This window comes from Nothobranchius furzeri, chromosome 14, assembly GCF_043380555.1.
Source record: "Nothobranchius furzeri strain GRZ-AD chromosome 14, NfurGRZ-RIMD1, whole genome shotgun sequence".
NCBI classification, from domain to species: Eukaryota; Metazoa; Chordata; class Actinopteri; order Cyprinodontiformes; family Nothobranchiidae; genus Nothobranchius; species Nothobranchius furzeri.
The window spans coordinates 59,718,611-59,737,753 of record NC_091754.1 but is presented as its reverse complement, the minus strand read 5'-3'; the positions used below and the strand labels follow the sequence as shown (position 1 = coordinate 59,737,753).

At 44.4% G+C, this 19,143-nt stretch overlaps 1 protein-coding gene across 2 annotated transcripts in view; it reads right to left on the bottom strand.

Moving 5' to 3' along the window:
- pcxb (pyruvate carboxylase b) overlaps nucleotides 1-19,143 on the bottom strand; it is a 471,382-nt gene that overhangs the window by 282,911 nt on the left and 169,328 nt on the right. For both annotated transcript variants that reach the window (XM_015952373.3, XM_015952374.3), the window contains exon 11: nucleotides 17,486-17,648. In XM_015952373.3, coding sequence (XP_015807859.3) covers nucleotides 17,486-17,648 — 163 coding nt within the window. The remainder of the gene's footprint in view (nucleotides 1-17,485; nucleotides 17,649-19,143) is intronic.

The window sequence follows — 19,143 nt, the reverse complement described above, 5'->3', positions numbered from 1 at the left end:
CTCTCTCTCTCTCTCTCTCTCTCTCTCAAATACACATTGCAACTTCTGATCAATCAACATCAACTTCAGACTTAAATAATGTATTGATGTAAACCACACCCACTTCCGGGTTATGCCACGCCCACCCCGAGTACAGACACAGATAGTGGTGTACTCGCTCATCTCTAGTAAGGACCCTTCTCGTCAGCCATGATTGTGTTTCTCCCGCCTCACGTACCAAACAGTGGATCTTTAGGGGGAACAGAATAAAGTAGACAGCCTTCTAAAACTGAAAAAGACATTTTCAAAACAGCGCGGCGACTTCTTAGTAGAATGTTTCAGGATGTGGCAAAAACAAAAAACACTAAACAAACAAGTCAAAAGATTGAATGAATCCAAGTTTTAAACTTCTAAAAGAAGCTAATGGCAACCCTGAGTGACTCACCACTGACTACCCTGATGACTGACAGCTTTCCTAATGACAGTAAGGAAAATAAACGATAATGGCAACCAGTCTGTCAATAGGGGAGAACCAATGTGGGGTGAAGGATGTTTGCAGGGTGCACGGGAACATGTTTTTATGATGATAGGAAAATCAAACACACTGCCTCTAATTAGGACTCACCCTATTTCCCAGCCCAGAATGATCCTTCAGAGCAAACACACTCTGCACGCGCGCACACACACGTTGTGAAACATATCATTATTACAGCGAGCGACGCATGCTAATGTGCTCCAATAAAAGAAACAAACAAGAGGAAGATGACGGTGGGGAGGGTGAGACGGAGAGGCAGATGTGAGCAACAATGGACGACACCTAGAGGGGAGAAGACAAACGAGTGGTGGGATGAATTATGGGATGACTTGGATCCTTTTCAGATATTCAAATCTGGACAGATAAGGACATGAAAGGATGACAAAGTGAGCTCTTGTTGTGAGCCTATGGACAAGAACACTGCTGGAGTAAGGGCTTCCTCTCCTTTGGAGACACGGGACAGTGGGAGGTAATGAAGACGGGGAGGAACGACGGGTGAGAGGCAAAGGAAAGAATCAAATGAGTAGCTCGGCAACAGTAGGCGGTGGGGTAATGGGAACACTGGGAGGAGATGGAAACAGCTGGATCTGGCCTCATTAGCTGCTGAATTTAACAGACATGAAGCTGGATGAGTTTGGACGGCGGAAGATCAACATGACTAAATTATTACAGTAAAGAAAAACACATTCAGGCTGAATGAGGGCAACTGCAAACAAACTACAAGAACCAATGAAATAGGGGTTGGTAGTTTAAACGGAAAGAGGGATGGAGCTGTTCTAGAAACGGATGTCTGAAGCCCGATGAACAGAAACAATGGCTACAGGGCATCTGCAGGTTTAAGGGAGGCCAAATTTAAGACTTTTTAAGACCTTTTTTAAGGCCACTTTGACCAAATTTAAGCTATAATTTCCAGTTATTGCCTGGAACCGGTGCTAACCACGTCGCGAACGTGGGATTAGCCATCCAGTTACCATTAAACTTGCACTTCCCCATGACGTAAGCTCCCACTAGCTTAATCAGCTAATGTGCTCATCTAAAAATAGCCCCCTTTCACAACCAGCTGAATGTGTACGGTTCCACTTATGCAAATATGACATAAAATGCTGAACACTGACTAGAAATTCACGAAAATTTTATAGAAATAAAATAATCTTGTTTATTGGGTCTTTGGTCATTTAAGACCTCTGGAAACTGTATTTAAGGATTATTTGTCATTTTTAAGGATTTTTAAGGCCTTAAATGTGGAAAAGCAAATTTAAGACTTTTTTAAGGACCCGCGGATACCCTGGGCTAGCATCATCATTCATCCCTTTCTCATCTTCATCAGTAGAAAACATCCGACTCAGCCCAACTCCCATCCCCGCTGTGGACAACAGTCGTGCTATTTTATTGGAGTAATGCGATTTCAAGCTTCAGTGAATTATCTTCATTATCCACTTATCACACAGCGGGAGTGAAGACTTTTCACTTGACTCTCAGAATCACCTTTAAAGGTGACAACGCTCGTTTGCTGAAACCTATGCAGATACGCTGAATGAGGCTCCTGGAAATAACTCATTAAAAGAGAAAGCGGAGAGACATTTAAGTGTCTCGGTGTCTTCTTCTGCAACCAGGGTATCTGCAGGTTTAAGGGAGCCAAATTTAAGACTTTTTAAACCTTTTTTAAGGCCACTTTGACCAAATTTAAGCTACTTTTGAAATTACATTTAAGATATAATTTCTAGCTATTGCCTGGAACCACGCAAAAGTGGGATTAGCCATCCAGTTACCATTAAACTTCCACTTCCCCATGGTGCAAGCTCCCACTAGCTTCACCAGCTAATGTGCTCATCTAAAAATAGCCCCCTTTCACAACCAACTGAACGTGTACGGTTCCGCTTACGCCAACGTCATACACAAAAAATACTGAACACTAACTAGAAATTCACAAAATTTAATAGAAACAAAATGATTTTTTTTTATTGGGTCTTTGGTAATTTAAGACCTTTGGAAACTGTATTTAAGGATTATTTGTCATTTTTAAGGATTTTTAAGGCCTTAAATTTGGAAAAGCAAATTTAAGACTTTTTAAGGACCCGCGGATACCCTGTGCAACAGTTTGAGCTGAAGCTGAGAGCTACGAGTGAAAAAGTCGCCCGGTGTCCGCCCGGATTTAGTTCTTGTTAAGACTCTACCAGCAGCGTTCTGAGCAAGCTGCAGTTGCTTCACAGCTCTTTTGGGAAGACCAGCTAGGAGACCACTGCAGTACTCCAGCCGAGTAGAAATAAATAAAAGTCCATGACTGCTCTCAGTAAAAGACGGACGGGTGTTTTTAGGTCATTTCTAACCACATCTGTTGCATCACAGTTTAAATGCCAGGTTCATACTGTGTGTGCAGCTTATGATTCCAGAGAAAACAAGTTGTCACTGAGCTGAACATCATCTTCAATGCATCGAGGAGCAGGAGGCGGTCCTAATTATGACTCAGTCCTCTTTATCCGCTCTAAAGGCTGAACTCAGACAAATGTAATTGGTTATTTTCCTCTTAAGATAAAGTCAAAGAGATGCAGAACATGCATGCACCCAGCACTAAACCCACCTACGTTTTCTGCTCCATTTCTACCCATTTCATCCGTTCCCTTCCATTTCCAGCCCTGACAACCACCAACCTCACCCGTCTGTCTTCTCTTCATGCTTTTCTTAGACTGAAAACTACTTTATACTATATCACTGAGCAGCAAAGCTGATTTTAGGGCTTTCTGGAGGAAATAGCCTCTCCGGCGCAGTGCGTGACTCTTGCCTTCTCCCGCTGTCACACAACAGCTCTTTGACAGGAACGAACACACCGAGCGAGTGGCAGCCAGCGTTTCCTGCACGGCGTTCACCGCATGAGCCTTGGTTCAAAGTCTGATGCAATGCAGCTTCACTCACTCAAAACACGGAGGGAAGCTGATTTGATTCACCAAGATTTGGGGCGTCCACGCTGCAGAGCGTCGGTTAGAGCTCTGAAAAGGTGGAGATGCTAATCTGCTATTTCTAGAAGACAATTAGACAGCTCGTCTTTTCTGCCCTTCGGCGGCTCTTCATCACGGACCTCCTCTGATCATTTATTCATGCGTCCCTCAAACGTGGGAAGCCTTTCCATGTTGCGTTGGGCTCATTCACGTTGCATGGTGATAGCGGGGGGGCTGTTACTGATGACTTACGTTTGCTGTGCTGGGTTCAGGTGCACGGCAGGAAAAAGGTGTAAGAGAGGAGAAAATGAGGAAGGTGTTGGAAAGACAGGGAGCAGACAGGAATGGGCTGGAAGATGGGGAGCGGAGATAAACGTGTGTGAAATATGTATTTTAAGAGAAGTGGGAGGCAGGAGGAAAGCGGAGCAGGAGGATGGAAGTGGAAAAGACTGGAAAGTCCTTGAAGGGGAAAGGTCACACATGGGCGGCTCCAGGAAGTTTTACCAGCAGTTGTTGTGCAGTTGCTTGGTTAGTGTTTGGGGTTGCTGCCCCCTGTTGGTGTATCGGTATCGGTGCATCCCTAAACAAGTATCCAGTACCAGTATCGGCACCGATACCAATGCCAGTATCTGTAACAGTGCCGATACAGATACTGGTATCTGTATCGGCACCATCGGTATCGGCGCCAATACAGATACTGGTATCTGTATCGGTGCCAATACTGGTATCGGTGCATCCCTAAACAAGTATCCAGTACCAGTATCGGCACCGATACCAATGCCAGTATCTGTATCAGTGCAGATACAGATATTGGCATCTGTATCGGTGCATCCCTAAACAAGTATCCAGTACCTGTATCGGCACCGATACAGATACTGGCATCGGTATCGGTGCATCCCTAGACAAAACGGCTCTAAAACAATTCATATGTAAATGTTTTGCATATTTATTGCAAATTCTTATTTTTCTGCTGCTTCAGTGCTGCAACAACGTTTTACTAATAAGAAATGATTATACCTTCGTGTTTTACTAGCGTTGTTAAAGCTTCAGATTAAGAATGCGTTGTTTCAGCTGTGAGATTAGACGATGGGATCGATGAAAAAGAACGTTTGTCACAGACTCCATGGAAACTTTAAGAGAATCCACAAAGAGTGGCTTTCAATCGGTTTCGTTACCCACATATTTTTGTGAGTTTAGAAAAGAAGCGGATGAGGCGGCGTGTCTGACAATTTAGTTTTTCATCTGACAATATTAGAACATGTCTGAGGTGTTTCTACAAACACTGTATAGCTAACACTCCTGGACAGGGTATGAATTACACAGAGGCTTATGTGGGAGCCCAGTGACGGGGGAGGGGTTGTTCTGTTTGGTAGGGCTGTAGCGACGCATCGATGACGTCGACGGCTCGATTCTAAAAATTTGTCGACGTCAGATCCGGAAGTCGACGCACCGCGCCCACTTGTTGCATCCCCAGGAGTTTGTAAATAGAGGAGGAATCTGCCTGTTTTTCCTCTAGTTCGCCCTCTTCTCCGCCTTCACTAACATCTCCGCCAAATACCGAAGACCCGGAACAACGTCCGTCCACTACTAGATTATTTTCCTGTTTTGCCCGCCTTCGTCTCCCGGCAACGGACAACAACTTCCGGGGTCAGATGCGCTGCTTCGTGTCTACCGCAGATGTAGAAAATCACCGGGAGCGTTTCTCCCTTCATTAAGGAGCTTCTTTCGGACATTAGGAGAGCTGTTTTGGTGGTAGCAGTCTCTCCTCCGTGCTGGTCTGTTTGCTGCTGGGTGTTTTTGGTTTATTTAAACTTGGTAACTTGAACTTAACGTTGGTAAAGCTACTGTTAGCATCTTCGCTAACAGCTTCTTGCGTTTGGATAAGCTGTTACGTTTTGGTTTAGAGTTCATCTTTTTTGTGGTGCAGATCTCCCTTTTATTACATTTAGAGTGTTGTGGGTTTTCGGTTTAGTTTAAAATATCACCTTGAGTTTGGTTTAACCACCCAGTTTAGAGTTTGGATCCCTACTTATTTGTACTTTGTTTTAATTCCCCACAGGCAGAATTAGTTTTATTATTCCCAACCTGTGGATGGAAAGATTTATGATTTTTGTTGTTGTAAATAAACCTGATCATCATTTTAACTTTTAAATCCCGTTATTGTCCCTTCCTTTTTGCACACGAGCCAAACTCCCCAGGAAGGGTCGTAACACCACTCCCCTCCCGCACATAAGTGACCAAAACAAAGCAGCATGGAGACACTCCATCTTCTACCACCTCTCAGGCAGCAGCCTGCACTCCCAAGTTCTACACGTCACCAGAACATAACCAACCGCAACACAATAAAAGCAGTGTTATACAAAATGGAAGGTCTGTAGTGTTTATTCTCTTACAGTAACAATTTATCACTTTTTTTGAGGAATTTATTTGAGATTTTCTGGTTTTTGTTAATTGTGCAATAGAAAAATAATCATTAGATTAATTTTCTAAATAGTCATTAGAATAGTCGACTATTTGATAAAATAATCGTCAGAATAATCGTTTTAAAAATAATCGTTTACCCCCAGCCCTACTGTTTGGCCTTGGCCCCCAAAATGCCTTGAAACGGCCCTGGGTGTGTGACTGAGTTTTAAAGGTGATCTGAATTGCATCAAATGTATAAAAATGATGTTTATAACGTATTGTTTTATACTGGTAAAACGTGTAGTGGAGATAAATCTACCTACATTTAATTTTTCAAACACTTTGTTTTGTTTTCTTGTTTTTTTTTTTAATTTTTTTTATTTCCTGTCCGGTCTGTCTCATCTTCCTGCATCTCCTCTAAATTCCCCAGAAAATCTGCTGCCTGGGTTCTTACTTTTTCACCTCACCAGTTACTTTCGAGCAGATCAAAGGGATCTCCTGACCGCAAAGCGGAGCGCGCGTTTCGATGCTGCGTCAGTGAGGTGAAATCACCGCAGCACACAATGAGCGAGTGCGTCAGAAGGAGTACCAGAGGACATGAACGCTCGTGTGTTAATTATAGTTTTTGGGTTGCGCCACTTTGAGAGTGGACCGTGCGCTGGACGCAGCTGCCTGGAGCGCACCAAGATCAGCGCTCTGCCGCTCTCGATGCTCTCCGCTCAAAAGAAACCCCCGGTACGCTGAGAGTCCATAAATGATGTAATATAGGTGGAAACATTTTCCCGGCTCTTCCCATAATTGGATCCCTGCTCCTGGATGAAGAACCGGACATTTTCATCAATAGGAGAACCCCCCTGGACGCCCCGGACAGAGAGAGAAAGGTAGACATGTCCGGCCTCCTGGTTTAATGTCGGCTCCGGCTTTCTCTACGCAGTTTATGGAAGATTTAAACACGGAACGGGAGACTGTCTTAAATGCGAGACAGAGCCTGGTCATGTCAGCTCCGGGTCGGGAGAGAGGCCCTACCTCAAGTGGAGGAGTTTAAGTATCTCGGGGTCTTGTTCACGAGTGAGGGTAGGGGGAATCGAGAGATCGACAGGCGGATTGGTTCGGCGTCTGCAGCGATGCGGACGCTGAGCCGATCTGTCGTGGTGAAGAGGGAGCTGAGCCAGAAAGCCAGGCTCTCGATTTACCGGTCGATCTACGTCCCAATCCTCACCTATGGTCATGAGTAGCGATGGGTACCGAATTCGGTACTTTTTAAGATATCGACCGAATTCCACAGTACCGACTGAGCACCGATTCACGTCATTTGAAACGGTGCCTCGTTTCAGTACTTGTCCTTCATAACGAGAACTTGCCTAGACAGCTGCGCATGCGCAAGAGCGTTATGTCGCCGGTCGCTGTGAGCGAGTTGTAAACAGAGCAGCATGGTAGAAAGAACACACGCTAACGCTTGGGTCCACTTCACTAAATGTGATGGGTAACTGGGTCATGATGAAACCAGCGACAACGATCTAAGTGAGACAGCCTCATCTTAATCTGCTCCGGTAGGTAAATAAAATGTTTAACATAACGTTAGCATGATATGTTAGCTTCCGTTTCGCTAATGGTGTGTTCGCTATCTCCTCTGAACTCCGAATTTCCGACTAGAAGAACATGAACGCGCTCTAAAGTTTGGCTTCACTTTACTAAATGCGACGGGTGATTGGGTGATGATGAAACCAGCGACAACGATCTAAGTGTGAGGCATCATCGTTTTAATCTGCTCCAACAGCTAAATAAACTGTTTAAGATAACGTTAGCTTGATATGTTAGCTTCCATTGCCACCATTGTTATCAGCTAATGGTGCGTTCGCTTTCTCCTCGGAAATTCTAACTTCCCAGTCGGAAAAATAAAATGAAAAAGGACGGCAAAAGTAATGAAGATACACAGTAAACTTAGTTCACAGTAAAGATGTTTGCTTCAGTTTAATTATCAGCTTATAAAACTACAAGGACGATGTTAAAATACAAACAGTTGTATGTTATTTATCGTGATATTTATCAAATATGGTTATATATTGAGAAAAATATACATTTAATTATAAAAGAGAATTAAGATAATAAACACTCAAAAGTATCGAAAATTGGTACCGTTAAGTACCGGTATCGATTCCTAGGTACCGGGAATTAGTACCGAATCGATTCAAATGTCAAAGGTACATGAGCTTTGGGTAATGACCGAAAGAACGAGATTGCAGACACAAGCGGCGGAAATGAGTTTCCTCCGTAGGGTGGCCGGGCTCAGCCTTAGAGATAGGGTGAGGAGCTCGGACATTCGGGAGGGACTCGGAGTAGAACCGCTGCTCCTCCGGATCAAAAGGAGCCAGTTGAGGTGGTTTGGGCATCTGGTCAGGATGCCTCCTGGACGCCTCCCCGGGGAGGTGTTTCGGGCATGTCCTGCCAGCAGGAGTCCCCCGGGTCGACTCTGGACACGTTGGAGAGGTTACATCTCCAATCTGGTCCGGGAAGGCCTTGGGGTCCTGCCGGAGGAGGTGGTGGAGGTGACCGGGGAGAGGACGGTCTGGAGCTCCCTAGTTGGGATGCTGCTCCCGTGACCCGGACCCGGATAAGCGGAGGAAGGCGACGACGAGTCTGGTCATGCTACTCTTCAGGTCAGCGCATATCGGCACGGAGCGAACGCAGGGTGTGGGGGGGTGCATTTTAGAGTTGGGGTTGCTAAGCCGTTGCTTGGCCCAATCGACCCCTAGCTACCGCCTGGCGCTGCCCATGAGGTCACAACTATTTCCACAGTGTGGAACAAAACATGGTAGAGGTTGTGTTCTATGATGTAGGAGTTGCTTAAGTAGAGTTTAAGCCAGGCAGCAAGATGCTGAAACGCATGTGTGTGTGTGTGTGTGTGTGTGTGTGTGTGTGTGTGTGTGTGTGTGTGTGTGTGTGTGTGTGTGTGTGTGTGTGTGTGTTATTTAAAAACACAACAGATAAATGAAATGCATGGTCTAAATGAGCCGATATAGCAGGTTGGATTTAGTTTGATCACTCAGCCACGTAAACTGCTAATAAACTAAAACAACAACTAATTTCCCTCTGGGATTAATAAAGTATCTGTGAATGTGAATTGAAGATCCCCGGGGAGGGGAATTAATGGACTCAAATTCAATTTAAATAAAGCCGTGTGCACAACAGACCCATTCATTTCCCCTCTGATCAGAACCAAGAGACAGATTATGTGTTTAATTGGAAAGCCAACAGTGCAGGTCCAATTCAGTCACATCCAAGGTGTCAGAAATTGTTTAGTTAAGTCATCAGGCTCTAGATTCAGAGGAAGACAGGAGGAGGAAACGGCTTCATCCGTGCTCAGCTGTAGACTCATGACAGTTTGTTTTAGAGAATCTCCATTTAAGAATCCATTTGACTTTTAATGCAACTCACATTTAGACAGAGTTAGCTTTACCTCATTGAAGCTCATCAAAGCACTGATACCTTAGCACCAGGCCACTGTATCCTCACTACTACTACTCACTGTATCCTCACTACTACTACTCAACCTTCTTAAAGCTTCTTTCCCGAGTATTTCTCTTATCCGATGGCACCATCTAGTGGCTGACAAGCATATCACATACAAAGTCTGTCGCTCTGTTTTTTTAAGATGGTGACTTCAGGTTTCTGTTTATAAATGTGCTTCTGAAGCCGACAAACCGCTAAAACACGTTGTTTTACTAGTATTATCCTCATGTCATGCTGTGTTCTCATATATTTATATTTTAGAGACTTACTTGTCCGTGAAAAGTTCATCAACGCCGCATCAGCCGAGGTGTTCCTTCAATTTGAAGCATCTAAGCCAGGGGTGTCAAACATACGGCCCACGGGCCGGATCGGGCCCGCAAATGGGTTAAGTCCGGCCCGCGAACTTTATTTTCATGCTTTACAATGTAGAGTTAAAATAAACTATAATTTTTCAATACAAAACTGCTGTTCCCAATACGTCCACTAGATGGTGTAATAGGCATTGTGTTGAGCAGTGCAACAGGTGTTCTGACGAGCTACTTTGTTTTGCCCCCGATATCTTATCTGGCATCTACATTTTGTGCTTCAGCCCAAGATGTCTCTGTCAAAAAGGAGAAAAGTGGGCATCGAGTGCAGGTTGTTTTAAGAAAAATGGACATCCCCCTATTTTTTCATGGAAGTGAACGGAAAAGCTGTGTGTTTGGTGTCTTCACAGCAAGTTGCAGTGCTGAAAGAATATAAGCTTCGTTGCCATTTGAAGGACAGCGGAGAAGAGAGAAGGTGAATGAACTGTTGGCCGGACTGAAGAAACAGCAGTCTGCGTTTATTTTCATTTGGACAGCCAATTGAAGGAAAAAGTAAAGTCCTTTATTGCTTTTTCAGCTGCTTTTGTTCATCCGCGGAGTTGACGACACGTTGACGGTCACCGAGGAGTTTGTTGAGCTGGTGCCCATGACGGATACATCAAAAGCAGCTGATATTTTCACCGCACTCGTTGGAGCGCTGGACGGGGTCGGAGTGCAACGGTCCCGCGTTGTTAGCCTCGCTACAGATGGTGAGCCCTGAATGACTGGGAGAAAAGAAGGTTTTAATTTACCGTTCAGGCCCACTTGGAACTAGATTTTTCTCAATGCGGCCCCAGAGCTAAAATAAGTTTGACACCCCTGGTCTAAGCAGTGGTCTAACGCTATTGGTTAGTTCTGGTCGGCGCTCAGTTTCCTATTGCACGAAGCTCTGCGGGGAAGGGGGCGTGCTTAGCAAAAAATAAATCAATTTAAAAAGACGTATTGCTTATATTAGGTCACAGTGCATACGATAATAGCTTTTACAGATTTCTGAAAGTAGAAAACTCCGGAAAGCAGCTTTAAATGTCACTAAAAAGAAAAATGGTGCATTTGGAAATATAAAAACTTCAGTTTATTAAGTGAGCTCTTTAAATTTAAAATTAGCGCTGAGAGCTTTACAAACTGAAAATGTCACTTTCGACACGTTTTACAAACTCACACTTGACTAAAGAACACTTAAAGGTGCAGTATGTAAGAATAGGGTTAATTTTACAGTGAGAACATCCTAAAAGAGTCTAATGTTTCTGTTATTTTGGAAGGGAGGTTCTACTGAAACATTTTTCATATCCGTTTTTCTCCATTCAAAACAAAGGAAGGAGGGAGGAACTGTTTACCATCTGCGAGTGTGGGGGTGCCGTGTCTCCAGCGAGCCAACGCTGCAGCGCCAACAATTGTAATTTGATGATGGCCGGCAAAAAGCTCCAGAGTTGTTTAAAGTGGTTGCAGTAACCAAATTTCACAACATTATGTCATTTTTACTTTCATGCTAAACAAAGTTGTTTTAGGGCAAAAAAAATCTACCAGAAATTATAACGGGCTGCACTTTTCCCAAAGCCTTCATGATTCTTAAAGGGGACATTAAGCCAAGTTCACCTTTTGCATCCTTATGTGCTGCAATATGAGTCGCTAACTCTTTAAGCACTCCAAACATGAACAACAGCTCTCAATACGTTTTCTGTAAGTGTTTGGTTTAAGGGAATAATTTCCTTCTATGAGCCGCTTCAAAAAGTTCCTTATTGTGATGTCATAGGGTTGGGTGTAGGGTTATGAAGGGCTGACGGAGGCACGGCAGCTCTGCTCCATGCCCCTCCCAGATATAGGGGCTGCTCACCTCGTAGCCCATTAAGAGATGGGTGGGCGTGGCAAGCAACAGCTCGTTTTCTTAATTCACTAAAGTCGTCATTTGCATTGGGTTTTTTTTACTGTGTGGGCATCGAAACGAGTCCCCGCACCGTGAGAACAAACATCTCAGCTCTAAATCCGATCTTCATCTACGTGCGTCACATGACCAAGAAGCAGAAAATCCATGTGTTGGGAGATCGTCTTGGGCAGCTGCTGAAAAAGAGGTGAGGCGCGAACCAGAAAAGCTTCTGCCGATCACAATTCAACAACAGACTACGAAAGAACGGATAATAGGGCTGGACGATATAGAAAAAAAGTATATTGATAATAGTTTTTTATATTGATCAATATCGATGATTATTGAAAAGTATTTTTAAAATTGCACTAAATATCTTTTACGTACAGCCCTGGCCTTTTTATTTTTGGTATTTTATTTTTTTGTCACCTCCTCTCTCAGACATCTTGCTGCTTCATGCTCTGTTTTGGCTTGAGAAGGGGAAAGCCTGGTATGGCAGCGTACCCGAGACTGTGGTTTTGATTGGTTAGGAGTAGGTAGTGAGTTTAGTATGCTGCTACCTGATAGGTTATAATGAAAAAAGGTTGTAATGGAAAAAGGACATGTTTTTCAGAGTTTTATTGACCCATTTCTTTTCCCATCGTACCACGTCTATCGATAGATATATTGAATTATCGTCCAGCCCTAACGGATAACGCTCGAAACGCGTGGAATCTTCCTGATGTAAGAGGTGAGTCTACTCTTAGTTTTGGTAGTTTTGGCGTTGACATCATCCTAGCGCGCAACGTTCTGTGACTCTTAAAAAAAAAACAGAAAACGCTGAAAAATGCTGACAGCGAAGGTCTTTTCTGATCAGAAAACGGCCGGCAGTTAATGAGTTTAAGTGGCAGCGCCCTTTAAACAACTCATTCTGGAAGGTACTGAAAATACCAAGCATTTAACTGATGAAATTGCTTCATATGAGGGGAATTTGGTGCAAAGAACTTCATTAAATGTTTTGTACAGACTACATATCATAACTCGGTATAATAGCCACAATATGTCTCCTTTAAAATAAAGAGAACCAGATTTTTACTTTGAGTGGCCCGTCAGGCAAAACAAGTTATCTACAGAAAAGTGCTTTGGTAGGCTAAGTGACCAAGGCCCTGACAGTCACCTCAGCTATTGATCCGACGTGAGGATGGGAGAGACTTCCATGACCAAGGACAACCACCACTGCAGCACTCCTGTGATTTGGACCTCTGAGGTAGAGAGGCCAGTCGGGAGCCAGACAACGGATGTTCCTCAGCAAAAGACAAGCGGAGTCTCAGTTTGAGTTTGAACAAGTCTGATGAAGACTAAGTACCTAAAGGATATTCACTGGCAAGATGTGTGATCTGATTAAATGAAGATGGAAGCATTTGAACTCCGTTCTAAGAATCATGACAGGAGAAAAGGAGCCGTTTATTACCGGCTCACTAGCACTGAGCCGGGGGGCGCTGAGATGAGAACTACAAACACCCGTCTCGTCTTTTGTATCTGTAACTTTTATACCCTTGATGACAGCTGAAACAACGTCAAACCAAAGAACGGTTCGGAGTGAAAATGGCTATTTTGTTGCTAATTTGCAGGAAATATCTAGAAGAAAGTTCTACAGAAAGTAGCTAAGGGTCCTCAGAAATGTAGCTAGCTTTGTCACTAGGCGTTAGGAACAGCGACAAAGTGGCACTGCCTCTCTCTCTGCTGCTAAAGCTACGGATAGCAAATGCTACGGGCGATGCCTGAGCGTGAACGCGCATGAAGCAGCCTGCTCGACCCGAGCATCTCTCTTTTTCTGTGATTTTACAGAAAAACAGGCAATCACAGTAAAAATGCCAGGGCTCATTCTACAGGACCAGGGCATTGCAGGAGAATGTATGAAGAAGACATTTATTATTTCTATACATGTTTTGGCTGTCACACTTCCATAATGCCGCTTTAAATTAGAGTCATGAAATTTCTGACATCGATTTCATTAAGTGACTCACTTTTCTGCATCAGTGAGTGATAATATCTAAACAGTAGTATTCATATTTGTAGCTTGGTTGTGTTATTCAATAAAACATCATCATGATCCAGTTTAAATGATTTGTTTTCTTACTGTGATCCAGTGACACTTGGGTAGGAGCTCAGCCTGACCCACGCCTGGCTCAGAATAATAAAGACGTCAGTAATCCCAGACGAAACACAAGACAACACAGGAGCAGCTTCGGGCCAACTGTGACTGGGTGGACCAGTCAAAGACCTGACTTCAACCTGAATATGCATCTGTGGTTCAGACCTATAAATAGCTGCGGCCTGACACGCTCAATCCAACCTGAAACAGCTCAAGAGGATCTGAGGGAGAATGGCAGAAAATCCCCAAATCCAGGTATGTAAATCTCATCACATCACAAGCCAGACGCTTCTAGTGAGGGATGAGCCTGTCTCACCGCTTCTTCCAAACCAGCATTTGTAGTGCCATTACGTGTGAGGAGTGCAGATAAATCTGAGGAAATTGAAATGCACAACTTTTGTACATAGGGCTGCCATGTGGAAAAAGTGGAGGAGGATAAATGATTCAGCGGTGTGTAGACAAACAGAATATGAGTCTACGGGTGGATACACGCTCATAATGACCTTTGCGTCTCCTCGCGTGTGAACACTGACAAAGAAAGTCTCACACCGAGACAAAACGACACCAAAAAGCGACTGCCAAGAGAAACGTGACGAAAAACACTGAAGATTTTTCCACTTGCAAACAAAACTGAACACACACCTCTAGGAAAAATATAACACCGAAGAGATTCACACAGAAATACAAATTCACAACTCACTTTGAAAGCCTTCGTTGTTTGTTTTTGATAAACGACTTTCATTTATAAACTTTATGTTCCTAAAATATTCCTGCTTGGCTGAAAGAACACCAGAGCTTTGGCAAGTAAAACCAAAAAAAGCTGGGCTCTTGTTGGCAGAAACAGAAAAGCTCGAAAACGTTGGAAGTGCAGAATTAGGAATGTTCAGCTATAACGGTTTCAGACCTAAGATGAGCTTCCATGTGAACAACGTTTATAAAATCTCCCTACCACAGCTCTTTTATGTTATCAATCTAGAATGAAATGTATAAAGAAAATCACTAGTCACCATTTACTGTTGTGCACCATTGATGGAAGTATATTCACTACTTCTTACTGGATTGACTGATGCTTATTTGTCACAGATGAAAGGAATGTTGTGGAACAACCCAGGAAGCACCAAGTCCCGAGTCTACCATGAACCTGGTGGAACACCGATGTCCACAGAGAAGACAGTTCACATCACCACCTGAACCCTCCTGCTCCATTAGAGACAACCTGAACTATGTAGGAGACCATGGGTCTCATGGGCATCACAGAGGAAGCACATGCCTGGTTTGAATCGTACCTCACAGAACGATCATTCAGTGTATCTTGGCTTGGACAATCCTCTACCGTGCACCATCTTGTCACAGGAGTTCCCCAGGGCTCTGTACTAGGACCTCTTCTCTTTGCCATATTCACCACCTCACTGGGTGAGATCATTCGATCACATGGCTTCTCCTACCACTGCTATGCAGACGACACCCAGCTCTATCTGTCATTTCCACCGGACGACCACACTGTCTCTGCCCGAATATCAAACTGTCTCTCTGACATATCAAAATGGATGTTCAAAAGGCAGTTCGAAATCGGGGTGTTGTGATTGATGAACACCTGACCTGTAAATATCATGTTGCCTCTGTTGCTCGTTCATGCCGCTTTGCGCTGTATAACATACTAAAGATCAACAACATGCCACCCAGCTCCTGGTGCAATCTACTGTCATCACCCGCCTCGATTACTGCAATGCCCTTCTAACTGGTCTTCCAGGCTGTACTGTGAGACCTCTTCAAAAGGTCCAGAACGCAGTGGCGCGTCTGGTCTTCAACCAGCTAAAAAGAGCACACGTCACCCCTCTGTTCATTGAGCTCCACTGGCTACCGCTAGCAGCACGCATCAAATTCAAATTGCTAACACTAGCATACAAAGTCCGAGATGGTACGGCTCCCATCTACCTGAATCCTCTTGCAAAGGCTACGTCTCGGCCTGGCCGCTCCGGTCATCACAGGATCGTCGGCTAGCAGCGCCTACACCACGCTCAGGACAATCCAGACTCTTCTCATGCATCGTTCCACAAATGTGGAATGACCTTCCAAGCACCACCAGAACAGGGGCTTCCTCTTCAATTTTCAAGAAACTCCTGAAGACCATCTTCTAAACTAGCACCCTCCCTGCACCCGTCCCCCCTCTCTACTGTCCACTCCTTGTTCCCTCCTCTCCATGACTGATGTCAAGTTGTTGTTGTTGTTGTTAGCCTCAAGGGTAACATGCCGATTATCACTTGTAAGTCGCTTTGGACAAAAGCGTCTGCTAAATACATAAACATAAACCATGGGGACGAGGCAAGGCCTTCAGGGGAAAAAATAAGTTCTTTGGTTTCAACAACAAAGTCTTGTATGTTGAAGTGGAGGCTTTCAAACCTTGAAGGCGCTGTCTTTGTTCTTGAAAAAGCCTTTAAAGCAAGCCAAGTCTGACCCCTTCCTTTAGGCTCCCACCTTGAGAAAAATAATCGAATGGCTGCAGAATATGGTGCAACACTGTTGGTGACAGACACGAAGCTCTGCTGAGCTGCTATGGTCAGAGAATCCAGAAACAACTCCAAACCAAACGTCTTCCCACTCGATTCTCAATTTCCAAGCATGGTGGAGGTAGAGTCATGCATTGGTACAGGAGTACTGAACACAGTGGATGTAATAACCCCTCCTTTCCACCGGAGCCGTGACGGAGCTGTCAGCAGCACGTTACTGCAGCAGCACGTCATAGCTGCTGATAGGAACCACTGTGGTCAAGAGAACCTTTTCCACCTGAGCCGTCAGCAGCGCGAGTCGGCCGCGTCTCAGGAGCAGCATGTCGCGGCCCTTACGCGCCGGTTCTATTTTCTACGCGCTACGCCTCTGAAATGGGTCAAGTTCGACATTTTTGGGGAAGGAAAGACAGGAAATCGGATGCGGAAACGGCGCAAAGCTCCAGAGATTTTCAGAATAAAGAAACGTACTGCCTTCCAGTTGCTTTACTTTAAAAAAAGTTACTAAATGTGCGGCCCCGTGAGAAGTTATCACCTAGCTAGCGGTCTCCTTCATTTTTCAGGTCCGTATTGGTGATTATAAAACGGACAGAACATAAAACACAAACCTTTTGGAGCCATGTTGTAGTTTTCTCTTGCTTGTTGTTGTGTTTACTGATGAAGTCACTCGTGTGACTTCGTGCTCTGTCGGTGACAGCTGCTCCCCTGCTGTACGCGTCTCTGGTGGGAAGGGCCAAGCAGCAGCTTACGCGAGCAAGACGTGCTGCTGACGGCTCCGGTGGAAAGGAGGGGTAAGAAAGAAGACCTACCTGCATTTTATTTAACTTCACTTAGCTTTTATCTTCAGCTAGATGGTGGAAATGCGGGCCTACTTTGATGATCCAACGAGACAATGACCACAAACACATCACAACTGGTTTCTGATGGGATCAGGCAGGCTAACCTCCAGTTTATGGAATGGTATTTCTAAAAACCAGGCCTCAACCTGACGAAAACATGTAGAATAAGAATAAAAGGACTGGTTTGTGCCAAATAGCAACACACTTAAATAATCTATCCAGATCCTTAGAGTGATCCAAGTCCAGCTTAGCATATGTGTGTGTAAATCTGAGCCTGTGTGGATGACAGAAAATCCACGATGACTTTTAACTTGTTCACCCCAGAGGACTGTTCAAATCGGCCAATTAAAGTCCCAAACTCATGTGAACCCCTGTCCGTGACCTGTAAGTAAACTTCTGAGTGCAGAGTGTGGAAGTCTGAGGAGCTAACTCAAGATGAAGCCTACCTCGATCCTTCCCGTGTCTGGCTGGAAGCCTCTAGATGGGTCTTCAGTCGTCACCCTGCACTGGATGGCACAGCCGTTCACCCGGATCTTGTCTTGCTTGAGGCCGAGTTCTGGCAGACTGCGGCCCTCACAAATACGCAGCTGAGCATGCACCAGGTCAACACTGTTGGAGACGGGAAGGTGATTAGACAGATCGAGGTCTACAACCTAAAGCTAACAGCAGGAACTGAAGATGAGGAAATGTGCTTGTTGCAGCACTTTGCTGCACAGATCCATGGCCCCACTACGAACAACTGTGAGCCACCTGAAATTAACTCCTGGGCATCCAGTCCATCAAGTTTTACATAATCTAATCCAAATTAAAAATTAGACAAAATGCAAAGAATCTCAGATGGACATGTAGAATGAATGCTGGTTGAGTCTACCACAGTTCCCATTAGCACCAGCGACGGACCAGAGCTGCAGGAAAGTCCAGGATGTGACTGAAGCATTCCTGTGACTAATGACCGACTGCTTCAGCCAATAAACCAAGGCTGCTCTCCTCAAGCGTTGATTAATTCTGATGAAATCATGTCTGTGTGACATTTGGTTATATTGGCAGCCATCGGCTCTGTGTGCAGAGCCTGACCTGTGAAAACGGATCATATCGCAGAAATTGAAATGCTCCTTTTCTGCCATTCTCTCAAACCAAAATACCACAAACAATCCGAGCGCTGTGCAAGCCGTTGCCGTCGTTTCCCTTGTGCACACTTAATATGATCCAAAGAAAACTATTTGACAAATGAATTTTTACTCAAACGCATGCACACAGTGTTACGCTACTTACATTTGTTTTAGTTTTAATCTCATTTAGCTAGACAGAGTGTGCCTTCGTTTCCCTCCGATTCCCTACGCTCCAACCTTCATCAATGCTGCCTCATCTGTATGCATTTATTTAAATATAAAGCTCAAAAGAGACTCACCGGGTTAATCTTCATGACCTTGCTCAGCCTAATGCATATCTTAAATCCTTCCCTTGAACTAAAAACTTGCCTTTAGGTTTTCTGGAAACATTTTATCTAAGTTATTGACAGACAGTGGGTGGGGAAACGTCTTACTTACACGGCAACATAAAAGCTACCCACCAGCTGCCAAAATACCACAAAATCAACAGAGAACTCTCGGTCTCAGTGGGTAATGCCAAATTCACTCTGATTCAAGGTTTTATCTGTCTTTCATACCCAAAAAAATGTATTTACCCAAAATGTGGCCGTAAAATAGTTCTGCATTGTTTTTGTATGGATTGTAAACAGATTATCGCCTCAAAATAGTTAGTTGTTGACCTCTGAAAGATCAATTGCTTTAAACACACCCTTTTTCTTCTTCAGGCACTCGAGGAGTACAGACGCTTCCCTCTTTCGCTCCCTTATCTTTTTTCCCCCAAGGCTCTTTGTCCTGTCTGCCCACAGAGCGCTTCTCTGCATTTCTTCTGAAAAAACTATTTTTACTAATCATGGATTTGATAAACTGGTCATTCAACGCGATCGATAAGATTTTTTCAACAATGAGAACGGAGCAGGGGCCTCCCACATGTCCACAGGGGACGCACCCGGTGGGGTATATACTGGATTCCTGGAAGGAGTGGAAGATCATATGCCTCAGCCAGCTGTCCATTGAGG